The following is a 14,542-nucleotide window of genomic DNA, read 5'->3' as shown; positions in this document are numbered from 1 at the left end:
CTTTATAAACTTGCAAAAAGGTGATAAAGCATACAACATAATTTGACCACTGTATATTTTTTCCTCTTTGGGCATCTGAAGCTATTACTGGTCAGTGTGTAGCCTGTTTAGGAAATTATCTACCCTCTTATGCCTGGAAGGGATGTTGTCAGTAATGACTCAATTCTCTCATTTCCCAAATTAGAAATAGGTACCCAGGCAAGTGAAGGGACTTGCTCAAGGACTCATGGATAGCTAGTTACAAAGTTGGGACTAGAACTCAGGAGTCTTGATTTAGCTTTTTGTTCTTCTACCCAATAGCATAAGCTATTTTTACATCTTATGCTATTGGGTAGAAGGAAAAAAAAAACACACTCAAATGTTCTTTCTACTCTCTCACTCAACAACAATCAACACAGAAGATTTCTGTGGCTAATGTGTGGGGATTTCTCCCCATCAAGAAGCAAGGAAATAAATTCTGCAGCAGATACCAGCTGCGTGTTTTCCACTCCAATTCCATTCTAACGCTATTTACTTGGTGATAGTGTCAGGTTTTACAGGGGGAGGGCTCAGTTCTGTAAGACTGCCCCCTACTTCCAGTGCCAAGCACAAGCTCCAGGTTGTTTTGCCTGTGCTTCTGACCAACCAGCCATAAATTGGGAATTCCATGACACCCTCAAGTTTGATGAATGTGCTAGAGCAGGTCCCAGGACTCAGGGAAACATTTAGCTTATTGGTTTATTATAAAGACAATTACAAACGGTACAGAAGAAGAGATGCATAGGGTGAGGTGTGGGGGAAGGGGTATGAGGAGCTTTCATAACCTCTCTGGGAACAGCACATTCCAGGAACCTCCACACATTCAGCTATCTGGAAGCTCCTCAAACTCTGTGGTTTTTTTTTTTTTTTTTTGAACATTTTATGGGGACTTCAGTGGATGGGCATGATGGACAACCATTAGAAACGTGATTGGACAAAAAGAGTATGATCTAATGTTAGTAGAGTGAGTGGTGAAACCCAGTAAGGCCTGTCTGTCAGATCCTTCTTGGTCTCTCTATGCAGCCTTCCTTCCTCCAGGGCATGGGGCAGAACCTCTTCTGAAATGGGGATCTTATGACCTAAAATCAGGCAAGGTAGGTAGGAGAATATCTTGACGGCCAGTGCCAAGAACAGTGGGGGAAGATTCTTGCCTTGAGGAGTAAAAGGAGCAGGTGAAAAGAGGTGGGGAGAAGGCCAGAGAGAGAGAGAGAGAGCAAGAGCAAGTGAGTGAGCGAGAGTGAGAGAGCGAGAGAGAGAGAGAGAGAGATTCTGTTTTCTGAGGCCTGCTTCTGAAGTGTAAAGTGCCCTAACATCAATAAAAGGGCTATGGGAGTTATGAGCCTAGACCTTGAATGAAATGTGTATATTTGTTACGTGCTATTACTCTATAATCTTGTGTTTGTATTCTTTCACAATTTTTATTATGCTTTTGTATATCTTAGAGGACAGAAATAATTGTATACAACCTCATATATGAATGGATGAATGAATAGATTTGGCAAAACCTCAAGAAGCTGAATCAATCTGTTGGAATACCTAGCCCACCACTTTGCACATGAAAGGACCTTAGGAAACAGTTCCTAAATGTTGTCAAGTTCCTTTAATCATATGTCTTGGCTGCAAAATATTGGACCATTTAATGGTAAAACAAAGGAAAATTGCTGTTAAATATCATCATTAAAAGAGCAAAAGTACAGAAAAACCATAGTGTCATGTCATGTTGATATTTTGAAAAATCCCAGTACCCCAATATTCTTAATAAATTCCAAAGCAAAGAAAGTTCAAACAACAACTTTATCATTGAAGAGATGAAAACTTTTATTAAATTTAAGTCCCAATAACTGTTGAAATATTTCAGGTGATATTTATAGTAAAATAGTATCTAACTCTTTTCACATTGTAGGACTTTGGCTGACAACCAGGTCTAGGAAAAATTTTTGGTCTTCCATTGTAAATGAATTTACATCCTAGGGAATTTATGTGGCTGTGTGATGAGAGGTTGCAAGCCCAGTTATAGGTACTGGAGTTCAGAAGATTGTTAGGATTCTAATTTGGCTAGTTTTAAGGTGCCATCTTATCAGGATCCCCAGCAGAAGGAGGTTTTCAACAAGTGGGCTCAGAGCAGTAGCAGCAGCAGACTGGGCGGCAACAGGACTGTCCACAGTAGGATGGGCGGCAGCAGGAGGCCTGGGCGTGGTGCAGCTGGCAGCAGGTTGGGGGTGTGCAGCTAACCACACAGCAGGGAGGCAGGCAGGTACCCTCCACACGGCAGTCTGGGCGGCACCACCTGATACGGGTGCTCACAGCTCCACTGCTGCCCTCCTGGCCATAGCCAATGCCACCACCAATGCCGCAGCCAGTTCCGCAGGAGCTGGTCTGGTAGCAGCTTGGCTGGCAGCAGCTAGTTTCACAGCAGCTTGGCTGGCAGCAGCTAGAGTCACAAGTCCCACTGGTTGAGAAGCTAGGAAATCCACAGAAGCTGGTCTGGCAGCAGCTTGGCTGGCAGCAGCTGATCTCACAGCAGCATGGCTGGCAGGAGCTGGTCTCACAGCAGCTTGGCTGGCAGCAGCTGGATCCGCAGGTCCCACTGGTGGAGCAGCTGGGAAATCCACAGAAGCTGGTCTGACAGCAGGCCATGGTGTCAGGAGTTGATCTGAAGGTTGGGTTGCTTGGAGGAGTTTCTGAATTATGGCTGCCTATTCCACTGCCGGCTTTTTATAAGTCTGGGCCAATTCCTCTATTTGTGGCGAGCAACATTTTTATCTTGTTACTCTTTAAACCAGCCTTTCTAGGGCCCTCTGATGGTTCAAATGCTGAATTGTTTTAAATATATCTCGAAATTGATTTTTCCTTATTGCTCAGCTAATACTCACCAAATGTGTTTGTCCTTGGTAAAAGTGTTAACATTTTGTTTACAGACAATGGTATAATTTCCACTTGAGCTTCAGCTTCAGGTTTGCACTTGTGGGTATATCACCTGACAAAGTGACTCTCACCCATAAGGTGATGTGATTTTGGAGATCATATTGACCAAACCTCAGGTCTCCAGAAAAGAATTATTAATCATGATTGCCCTTATGTAAGACTGCTTTGTATTTTTTGGACTAATAAGATTATCCTCTCTCGATATAATCTTATTAGCCAGATAGAAACTCTGATAAACTCTATATTCATAGAAATTCATAGATTTTTCCCTGAAATGGAATCTTTCCAATTTCTGTGATATCTCCTGAACTTCACATTCATATTTTAGGAAACATTGATCACTCAGGAGGATATATAAAACAAAACCTGTTCAATTTCAATGTCTCTTAAAAAAGAGGCTAAAATTCATATTCAATAATTGGAAAAAATTGCAAAATATTTTAATGAAATTTACACTTCTCTATGAAAGACAAAAATCACTTGTATATGGATTATCTGGCATATAATTTTTCAAAGGCAGAATTTAATTTTAATTTATGTCATTTCACTTTACTAAACCATGTGTCCTGTGAAAAGATATTAGACCAAAGAGCATGACAACTGAATTTAGGAAAGGGAATAAATCAAAGAAAAAGCAAGAGTTAGAAAATACTTTTATCTGCTTTATAAGGCAGGTTAGAAAATGGGTGACCAAATATAGTTCAAGAGGTGTAGTATAATAAATGCAAAGAGATTAAGAAAAATTTCAGCAAAATAAAAGTTAAAACAATTCCTGGTCATTGCCAGAAGAAAGAATGTAATTTTCACTGGGAGTTTAGGGTTACATGAGATAAATGAAAAAAGGCTGGTCAAAAACATATTATTTCTACTTGGGGTAGGTTTATTTCTCCCTTCCAATCATGAATAGAAACACATAGTTAGCTTTTTATGAGGTGGTGGCATTTGTTTGTACAGGAATGGGGTTATATCACAGTGTGAGTCATGCCAGCTTCAGTAAAGATGTTCACGTCATATGGTAACCATGACTGTAGGTATGAAGTTGAAAATGGTTATATGTAATCACTGAATGTTGGAGATCAAAAATGTAGTAAATTATCCTGTTCCACCACTTAATTTTATAGGTGTAGAAACTGACATCATTCTTATTATAAATAGCACATATTTATTAACTTCTACTATGCCCAGAGCACTAAAGGCTTATACAGAAAGCAAGATCCCATCTATTTGTTTTGTATCTTGCTCTAGTATAAAAATCAGTGTAGTAGCAATAGGAGGGATTAATCAAGGAAAAGAGTTGAGTATAGAACCATTTAGTCTCAAAGTTCTAAATGGGAACATTGGTGATGTGGTATGGAGCACTTTTCATTTTCACTTAACATCGGTTGATGTTAGAATACTCTTGAGTCTTGAAGAGGTTAAGTGGCTTGTTCCATTCACACAGTACACAACCAGAAGAGCTGGGTATAAAATTCCTATCACTTGTTCCTAGACCAGTTCTTTTTATTTTATACCATGCTGCTTTTCAGAATCAATTAATGTTAGTAAGGCTCTTTGTCTTTGTCTTTTTTCTAAAAAAAAGGTATTTTGTAATAGCACAAGAATAGAAATATTAGATGGTAGAGAGATGGCACTATGGAGTAGTGATTTTAAATACACAATAAATAAGTACAAATATGTTAAAGTTCTTTTAAGTATCTGGACGAGAGACTTATAATTGGAATAAGTCACATTTGCCTCCTAGTTGTTTTTTGTTTCCCACATTCAACTAAGTTAACATACTTTCTGGGTTTCTACATCTGCTATACTCATTGTGTCTTCTTTATTCCATGGGTATTATCTTAGTTGAGCTCTTATTGTAATCACTTGACCAAGGCAATATCTTCCTGATTAGTTTCTGTATAGTTCTGTACGACTCATTTCTCTGGCTTTTGACCTCTGTCTTTATAAGGAGCTATCATGAGAATTGTCCCAATGCCCTGCTCTTGTTATGCCATTTTCCTGCCCCAAAGCTTTCAACAACTCCTTACTGCTTATTGCATTAAGGATGTACTCCGTTGGCTAGTATTCAAAGCATACAAATTTTCCAAATCTTTCTTTCACTATCACTCTATATATATCCAGTGCCCCCAGCCAAACCGTACTCTGAACAACCCTATGGTTCCCCTCCCTCCACACCTTTGCTCATACTATTTCTATTGCTGAGAATGCCATCCCTGTGATCTGGACACCACAATCTGAACCTATATAAAATGTTAGCTTCTCTTTTCAATCTTTCTTATTTTCCCCAACCAACAGTGACTTCTGTGTTGACACCACACAGTGTTGTACTTTTATTTTTTAATATTCTACTTTTTAGATGAATTATAGGTGAATATGACTCATGTCTCTAGAATCTTTTTGAATATGGGAACATTTTTAATTCAATTTTACTTTCTATTTTATACCATATAGCCTGTGACTTGCATATGGTAGGCAAGCAGCACATTTAGACCCTATTTCTCAATTCATTTATAAACAACCCAAAATGGATTAAATACTTAAATATAAGACCACATATAATAAAACAACTAGAAGAAAACACACAGGAAACATTTTATGGCACTGGTCTGGACAATGGTTTTTTCTTGGGGGGATAAGACCTCAAAGGCACAGGCAACAAAAGTGAAAGTAAACAAATGGGATTATATAAAATTAAAACCTTCTGCACAGCAAAGGAAACAATCAAATCAGCAGAGTGAAGAGACAGCCTAGATAATGGGAGAAAATATTTTCTTTTTTGGTACTTTTTTTAAAATTATACTTTAAGTTCTAGGGTACATGTGCACAACGTGCAGGTTTGTTACATATGTATACGTGTGCCATGTTGGTGTGCTGCACCCATTAACTCATCATTTACATTAGGTATATCTCCTAATGCTATCCCTCCCCCCTCCCCCCACCACACAATAGGCCCTGGTGTGTGATGTTCCCCCTCCTGTGTCCAAGTGTTCTCATTGTTCAATTCCCACCTATGAGTGAGAACATGCGGTGTTTGGTTTTCTGTCCTTGCGATAGTTTGCTGAGAATGATGGTTTCCAGCTTCATCCATGTCCCTACAAAGGACATGAACTCATCATTTTTTATGGCTGCATAGTATTCCATGTATATGTGCCACATTTTCTTAATCCAGTCTATCATTGATGGACATTTGGGTTGGTTCCAAGTCTTTGCTATTGTGAATAGTGCTGCAATAAACATACATGTGCATGTATCTTTATAGCAGCATGATTAATAATCCTTTGGGTATATACCCAGTAATGGGATGGCTGGGTCAAATGGTATTTCTAGTTCTAGATCCCTGAGGAATCGCCACACTGTCTTCCACAATGGTTGAACTAGTTTACAGTCCCACCAACAGTGTAAAAGTGTTCCTATTTCTCCACATCCTGTCCAGCACCTGTTGTTTCCTGACTTTTTAATGATCACCATTCTAACTGGTGTGAGATGGTATCTCATTGTGGTTTTGATTTGCATTTCTCTGATGGCCAGTGATGATGAGCATTTTTTTCATGTGTCTGTTGGCTGCATAAATGTCTTCTTTTGAGAAGTGTCTGTTCATGTCCTTCACCCACTTATTGATGGGGTTGTTTGTTTTTTTCTTGTAAATTTGTTTGAGTTCTTTGTAGATTCTGGATATTAGCCCTTTGTCAGATGAGTAGATTGCAAAAATGTGGGAGAAAATATTTTCAAACTATGCATCTGACCGGGGGTTAATATCTAGAATATATAAGGAACTTGAACAACTCAACAGTGAATAATAATAAAAAATCCAATTAAAAATAGGTAAAAGACCTGAATAGATATTTCACAAAAGAAAACATACAAATTGCCAACACATATATGAAGAAGTGCTCAGCATCACTAATCATCAGGAAATGCAAATCAAAACCGCAATGAGATACCATATCACCACAATTAGAATGGCTATTATCAAAAATACAAAAAGATAAAAAATGCTGGTGTGGATGTGGAAAAAAGGGAACTCATACAAGGTTGGAGGGAATGTAAAGTAGTATAGCCATTATGGAAAACAGTATGGAGGGTTCCCCAAAAATTAAAAATAGGACGACCATGTGATCCAGGAATCCCACTACGGAGTATATACGCAAAGGAAATGAAATCAGTATGTTGAGGAGATATCTGCACTTCCATGTTTATTGCAGCACGATTCACAACAGCCAACATATGAAAACAATCTAAGTGTCCATCAATGGATGAATGGATAAAGAAAATGTGACACACACTCACACACAAACACACAATGAAATACTATCAGCCATGAAAAAGAATGAAATACTGTCATGTGCAGCAACATGGATGAACCTGGGGGACATTATGTTAAGTGAAATTAACCAGGCACAGAAAGACAAATAGCACATTCTCTCACTCCTATGTGAAATCTAAAGAAGTTGATCTCATAGAAGTAGAGAGTAGAATAGTGACTACCAGAGGCTGGGGAGGGTGAGAGGAGGGGAGGATAGGCAGAGATTGGTCTACAGGTACAAAGTTACAGGCAGATAGGAGGGATAAGTTTTGGTATTCTGATGTACAGTGGGGTGACTGTGGTTAATAATATTGTATCATATATTTCAAAATAGCGATCAGAGAATATTTTAAATGATCTTACCATGAAGAAATGATTAATGTATGAGGTGACGAATATGCTAAACACCCTGACTTGATTATTACACAATGTATACATGTATGGAAACATCACATTGCACCCCATAAATATGTACAAATATGTGTCAGTTTTTTAATTAAAAAATTAATTTAATACAAAATATTAGAATGAGTAAATAAAACCAAAGCTTTTTGCAAGGCCAAAGAACAGATATTTATTAGAAAATAAACATGCCACGAAATCTTAAGAAGAAGGAAATTGCTTCTTTTACAGACTTCAGAATGGCCCAGGTCTTAATAGATGAGCCCAGTGCTCGGTTCCCAGCTTGGTTGATGTGGGGTTTTGTGGGCTCAGGGCAGGAGGTTTGTTAAAGTAGAGAAATGGGAGTGTGACTTTTTCAGAAGGTGAGTTACGCGTTCCGGGCAGTCAGTGCACTGCTCAGCAGGAGGAGGTCCTGCAGGTGGTGCTGCAAGGGGTCGGCTGGCCGCAGGGGGGCCGGCAGCAGGGGGACTGCACAGACACAGGCTGGCAGCAGGTGGTGGCTCAGCAGGAGTAGGTCCTGCAGGTGGTGCTGCAAGGGGTCGGCTGGCCGCAGGGGGGCCGGCAGCAGGGGGACTGCACAGACACAGGCTGGCAGCAGGTGGTGGCCCAGCAGCAGGGCCTGCACACCACAGCCGTGCACGACGAGGGGCAGCAGGTGATGGGGCGGCAGCAGCCTTCCTGCAGGGAGCAGGGGTCGCAGCACACCGGGCGGCGGCAGGGCTCGCAGATGGGGCGCGTGCAGCGGGGCACGCAGGTCACGGGGCGGCACACGGTGGTCTGGCAGGTCACGGGGCGGCAACAGCAGGGGTCGCGGCAGCAGCAGGGCTGGCAGCAGCCTCCCCCATAGCTCAGGGAGGAGAAGGTGGAGCCGCAGCAGGAGCCGGTCATGGTGGTGTCTGAGGCTGGTGTGGGTTGGGCTGTTGAGAGGAGCTGGGTATTCTCGGGTGTGAATGTCCTCCTCCCCCTCTGGGCCCTTTATATACCCTGGCCGGGTGCAGGTGACCCTTTTCGTTTACCTTTTGGCCAATTAAGTAGAATTTTGTTTTGACTAATGGTTGCTTGTGACACACTCATTATCTCATTAAAGAGCTCTTGTTTTATCTCTAAGTATGGATGTACTCACACTGGGTGAAAATCTAAGAACTCATCGTCATTTGAGGTGATAGTAGCTCTTGATGCTTATTTTGAGTAGATAACACTGGATCAAATCTGGACAAAACGGTCTAAAAAACTTCCGTTTTTAAAAGAAATTAAAAACATAGAGAAGTACATAGAACACTGAGTAGAGCCTATCCTGACCCCAATAGGGGACTCAAGTCCTTGGAAGCACCTACATTGAAACGTGAATCACACGAGTGTTAGACAAACCCTCTCATGTAGTCTGCTTGGGAATACGTTTGATTATCACTTGATATAGTGGGATACATAGGCCTTGAATAGGATAGCAGCTCATGGAGTTGTACAGGACAGACAAAAATTTTTGCAAACCACTAAGTATTGGAATAAAACCTCCAAGACTGCCTTGCATGTTTTCTTTTCTCTAGTTCAGGTTCTGTGCAACTCTGGTCTTTCTGGTCATAAGATGCTGATTTTTATCTCTGAAACATGTCATTTTTTAGCGTTGCCTTTCTTGTGCATGTAATGAAGAATTCTGTAATGGGAAATTTTTCTGAATATACCTTGTTGGCCGGGCACAGTGGCTCACGCCTGTAATCCCAACACTTGGGGAGGCCAAGGCAGGTGGATCACCTGAGCTCAGGATTTCAAGACCACCCTGGGCAACATGGTGAAACCTCAACTCTAATAAAATACAAAAAATTAGCTGGGTGTGGTGGCAGGTGCCTGTAGTCCCAGCTGTGCCGGAGGCTGGGGAACGAGAATCACTTGAGCCCCAAAGGCGGAGGTTGCAGTGAGCCGAGATCATGCCATTGCACTCCAGCTTGGGCTACAGAGTGAGACTCCATATCAAAAAGGAAATATGCATATATACTTTGACATAGGTGCTCTGATTAGCAAGTGACAAGAAAGGGGTTTTCAACCAACATTGCACACATATCCAGAACACTGTTCAGGGGTAGACGCATTGGGAGGCTGCCCAGTGTTCTGCTGTGACACTGCTAAAAGCGTGATGGATGCGCTTCTTCAGGAAGTGTTGCCAGGGGCAGTTCAGGAACTACATAGGGGAAACAGTCCCATTACTTTCCAGCTTTACTCCTCCTGTTAGTCACCAGACAGGATTTTGAATCACTTCAGGATCATTTTCTTTATTTGAAAGAATGTGCCTTGGGGCCGGACATCTAAAGCTCCCCAAATGGAATTTCAAGCATAATTTCAAAACTTTAAAAGGAATGTAAATTGACTGGACCCGGTAGTCACAATTAGGGAAACAGAAGAGGGAGATATCAGGCACAATCTCATCGCTAGAGACCTTTGACTCTCCTGTTTTACATTCTTTTCTTTGTTTATGGACGTGGGATTTTTGTTTTTCAAAGTGGTAACCAGAGGTAACTAGGTAAAAAGTTGTATATTCTGCTCTTTTCGAGACATATTATCTCATAATTTATTTTCATGCTGCTGTGGAGTCTTCATGATAATCACATTTTATGCAATGGGAGCCTCTTTGGAAGACTTAAATCATCACATTAACAAGACTCATTTCTCTACTGCAGAAACTTCAAACCCAAGGTCATTCTAAAGAGATCTGTCTCTCCCCTTTATAAAGATCTGTCTCTCCCCTTTATAAGGATCTGTCTCCCCTTTATAAAGATCCAAAAAGATAATCTGTGCATCACTCAGTAACCTTTCTAGTGTTTATTCACTCTAAGACACTTATCCACACCCCATAGCCAAACTTCATTTTCAGGCAGAGAAAATATGGGTCATGCTTCAGTTATTCATGCCTCAGAGTTGTAAGAGCACAGACAGCTCTGCGGTTTGACACTGGTGGCAAGTCACATCCTATTTTCTGACCCCACTTATTCTGAAACTGGACAATGCTCATTTAAAGCTCTGCCACTTACTGGCTGTGTGTCCTTGCGCCATAATAATAGATCATATCAGAATTGTAAGGATTACATGAGCTAATATTTGTCAAGTGCTAAGAACAAACAATGTCTGGCACTTAGTGTCTTGTATTTGTTAAATATATATATATAGTAAATATATATATACACACATATATACACATATATAGTAACATGACCTTTTACTATATATATAGTAAAATATATATAGTATATATACATATGTATTACATATATAGTAAAATATGTATAGTATATATGTATACAGTATATATGTATGTATACTATATATGTATATGGTGTTGCGGGAAGTCAGGAACCCCAAACGGAGGGACCGACTGAAGCCATGACAGAAGAACGTGGATTGTGAAGATTTTATGGACATTTATTAGTTCCCCAAATTAATACTTTCGTAATTTCTTATGCCTGTCTTTACTGAAATCTCTAAACATAAATTGTAAAGATTTCATGGACACTTATCACTTCCCCAATCAATACCCTTGTGATTTCCTATGCCTGTCTTTACTTTAATCTCTTAATCCTGTCAGTTGAGGAGGATGTATATCATTCCAGGACCCTGTAATAATTGCATTAACTACAAAAATTGTACAGCATGTGTGTTTGAGCAATATGAAATGTGGGCACCCTGAAAAAAGAACAGAATAACAGCAATTGTTCAGGGAATAAGAGAGATAATCTTAAACTCTGACCGCTGGTGAGCCGGGCAGAACAGAGCCATATTTCTCTTCTTTCAAAAGCAAATGGGAGAAATATCACTGAATTCTTTTTCTCAGCGTGGAACGTCCCTGAGAAAGAGAATGCGCACCTAGGGGTAGGTCTCTGAACTGGCCCCCCCGGGGTGTACCTGTCTCTTATGGTCGAGATTGCAGAGGTGAAATAAACTCCAGTCTCCCATAGCGCTCCCAGGCTTATTAGGAAGAGGAAATTCCCACCTAATAAATTTTGGTCAGACCGGTTGATCTCAAAACCCTGTCTCCTGATAAGATGTTATCAATGACAGTGGTGCCCAAAACTTCATTAGCAATTTTAATTTCGCCTCGGTCCTGTGGTCCTCTGATCTCGCCCTGCCTCCACTTGCCTTGTGATATTGTATTACCCTGTTAAGTACTTGATGTCTGTCACTCACACCTATTCGTATACTCCCTCCCGTTTTGAAACTCCCTAATAAAAACTTGCTGGTTTTTGTGGCTTGTGGGGCATCACGGATCCTACCAAAATGTGATGTCTCCCCCGGACACCCAGCTTTAAAGTTTCTCTCTTTTGTTCTCTGTCCCTTTATTTCTCAAGCCAGCCGATGCTTAGGAAAATAGAAAAGAACATACGTGATTATCGGGGCAGGTCCCCCGATAATATGGTACATATATATTACATATATAGTAAAATATATATAATATATTATATATAGTAAAATATATATAATATGTTATATATAGTAAAATATATATAATATGTTATATATAGTAAAATATATATAATATGTTATATAGTAAAATATATATAATATGTTATATAGTAAAATATATATAATATAATATATTACATATTTATATATACATATATACTATATGTATTTTACTATATATAGTATATATGTATATATACAAATATGTATATATATTTTACTATATGTATTTTACATATACTATATATATTTACTATATGTATACCATATGTATATATAGCAAAAGGTCATGTTACATTGGTACTTTCTAAATTCTAAACTTTAAGTTTAGAACAAAGACCAACATATTTGTTATGGCAAATGGTTAGTTCTCTGCTCAGTCACCAAACAATACACATGAAATAACATTATTCAGTGGTAAGTTCCATTAATAGCATGAAATAAAATAAAAGCACCTGGAAGGAAGAAACAGAGCACCTTCTCATTGAGCACTTACCTCTGTGAAGGGAGTCAGGCTATTGTTGAACTGACAGAAGGCATATCTGTCAGGACTGTGTATAACAACAAGACCCCTACTGAGAACCCCACAGCCCATGCAATACAGAATGGGGTCTTAGAGAAGCATCCTTAAAAAAAAAAAGCCTTCAAATTGATTTAGACAGATTTCTCATGGTGATGTACAACAGATTTTGTGTAACAAACTCTAGAGTTTTATTTCACATTATCATTTAACAATAACATTATGAACAAATCTTTTTTTCATTATTTCAACTTTTCCTTTAGATTCAGGTGGTATATTTTGTGATGTGCCAGTTTGTTATGTGGGTATACTGTGTGATGCTGAGGTTTGGGGTATGATTGATCCTGTCACCCAGGACTGAGTGTAGCACCCAACAGTTTTTCAGCCCTTGTCTCCCTCCCGCTCTCCCTGCTCTAGTAGTCCCCAGTGTCTATTGTTGCCATCATTATGTCAATGAGTACCTGATGTTTAACTCCCATTTGTCAGTGAGAAAATATGGCATTTGGTTTTCTGTTCCTGGGTTAATTTGTTTAGGATAATGGCCCCCAGCTGCATCCATGTTACTGTGAAGGACATGAGTTCATTGTTTTTTATGGGTCAGTAGTATTCCATGGTGTATGTGTACCATATTTTCTCTATCCAGTCCACCACTGATGGGAACCTAGGTCGATTCCATGTCTTCGCTATTGTGAATTGTACTGTGACAAACATGCAAGTGCATGTGTCTTTTTGGTAGAATGATTTGTTTTCTTTTGGCTACAGACCAAGTAAAGGGATTGCTGGGTCAAATGATAGTTCTACTTTAAGTTCCTGAGAAATCTCCACACTGCTTTCCATAGTAGCTGAACTAATTTACATTCCCATCAACAGCATATAAGCATTCTCTCCTCTCAACAGCCTTGTCAGCATCTGTTGTTTTTTTACTATTTTTTTCTTTATTCTGAAAGTATGGGGCTTCAGTTACTGAGTTTTTTAATAATAGCCATTTTGACTGGTGTAAGATGGTATCTCATTGTGGTTTTGATTTTGCATTTCTTTGATGAATAATGATGTGGAGCATTTTTTCATATGTGTGTTTGGCTGCTTGTATGTCTTGTTTTGAGAAGTGATTGTTCAAGTCCTTTGCCCACTTTTTAATGGGATTATTTGTTTTTGCTTGTTCAATTGTTTAAGTTCCTTATAGATTCTGGATGTTAGACCTTTGTTGGATGCACAGTTTGTGAATATTTTCTCTCAATCTGTAGGTTGTCTATTTACTGTGTTCATAGTTTCATTTACTGTGCAGAAGCTCTTTAGTTTAATTAGGTCCCACTTGCCAATTTTTGTGTTTGTTGCAATTGCTTTTGAGGACTTAGTCATAAATTCTTTCCCAAGGTTGATGTTAAGAATGATGTTTTCTAGATTTTCTCCTAGGGTTTTTAAAGTTTGAGGTCTTACATTTAAATCTTTAATCCATCTTGAGTTAATTTTTCTATATGGTGAAAGTCAGGGTCTAGTTTCAATCATCTGCATAGAGCTAGCCAGCTATCCCAGCACCACTTATTGAATAGGGAGTCCTATCCTCATTGCTTATTTTTGTTAATGTTATCAAAGATTAGATTGTTGTATGAGCATGGCTTTATTTCTGGGTTCTCTATTCTGTTCCTTTTGTCTATGCCACTTTATATTTTAAAACTTTCTGTTTTTGTACCAGTACCATGCTGTTTTGTTTACTGTAGTCTTGTAGCATAGTTTGAAGTCAGGTAATGTGATGCCTTCAGTTTTCTTTTTATTTAGGATTGCTTTGGCTATTTGGGCTCTTTTTGGTTCCATATGAATTTCAGAATAGTTTTTTCCTAGTTCTGTGAAAAATGACATTGGTAGCTTGATAGAAATAGCATTGAATCTGTAGATTGCTTGGGGCAGTGTGGTCATTTTAATGATACTGA

General features: G+C 39.3%; 2 protein-coding genes across 2 annotated transcripts; both read right to left on the bottom strand.

Annotated features, from left to right (window-relative positions):
• Positions 1–1,798: 1,798 nt before the first annotated feature.
• LOC468244 (keratin-associated protein 1-1) lies at positions 1,799–2,708 on the bottom strand. The gene has a single exon (XM_523635.6). The coding sequence runs from the start codon at positions 2,653–2,655 to the stop codon at positions 2,122–2,124; it is 534 nt and encodes a 177-aa protein (XP_523635.4). The 5' UTR covers positions 2,656–2,708; the 3' UTR covers positions 1,799–2,121.
• Positions 2,709–7,794: 5,086 nt separating this feature from the next.
• LOC107969030 (keratin-associated protein 2-1) lies at positions 7,795–8,582 on the bottom strand. Its single transcript, XM_024350325.2, has one exon. The coding sequence runs from the start codon at positions 8,534–8,536 to the stop codon at positions 8,150–8,152; it is 387 nt and encodes a 128-aa protein (XP_024206093.1). The 5' UTR covers positions 8,537–8,582; the 3' UTR covers positions 7,795–8,149.
• Positions 8,583–14,542: the final 5,960 nt, after the last annotated feature.

This window comes from Pan troglodytes, chromosome 19, assembly GCF_028858775.2.
Source record: "Pan troglodytes isolate AG18354 chromosome 19, NHGRI_mPanTro3-v2.0_pri, whole genome shotgun sequence".
In the NCBI taxonomy this organism is placed as follows: domain Eukaryota; kingdom Metazoa; phylum Chordata; class Mammalia; order Primates; family Hominidae; genus Pan; species Pan troglodytes.
This window is presented reverse-complemented; position numbering and strand designations above follow the sequence as displayed.

Excerpts from the sequence above, each read along its gene's own strand:
- LOC468244 (XM_523635.6), bottom strand. The coding sequence starts at position 2,655 with ATGGCCTGCTGTCAGACCAGCTTCTGTGGATTTCCCAGCTGCTCCACC.
- LOC107969030 (XM_024350325.2), bottom strand. The coding sequence starts at position 8,536 with ATGACCGGCTCCTGCTGCGGCTCCACCTTCTCCTCCCTGAGCTATGGG.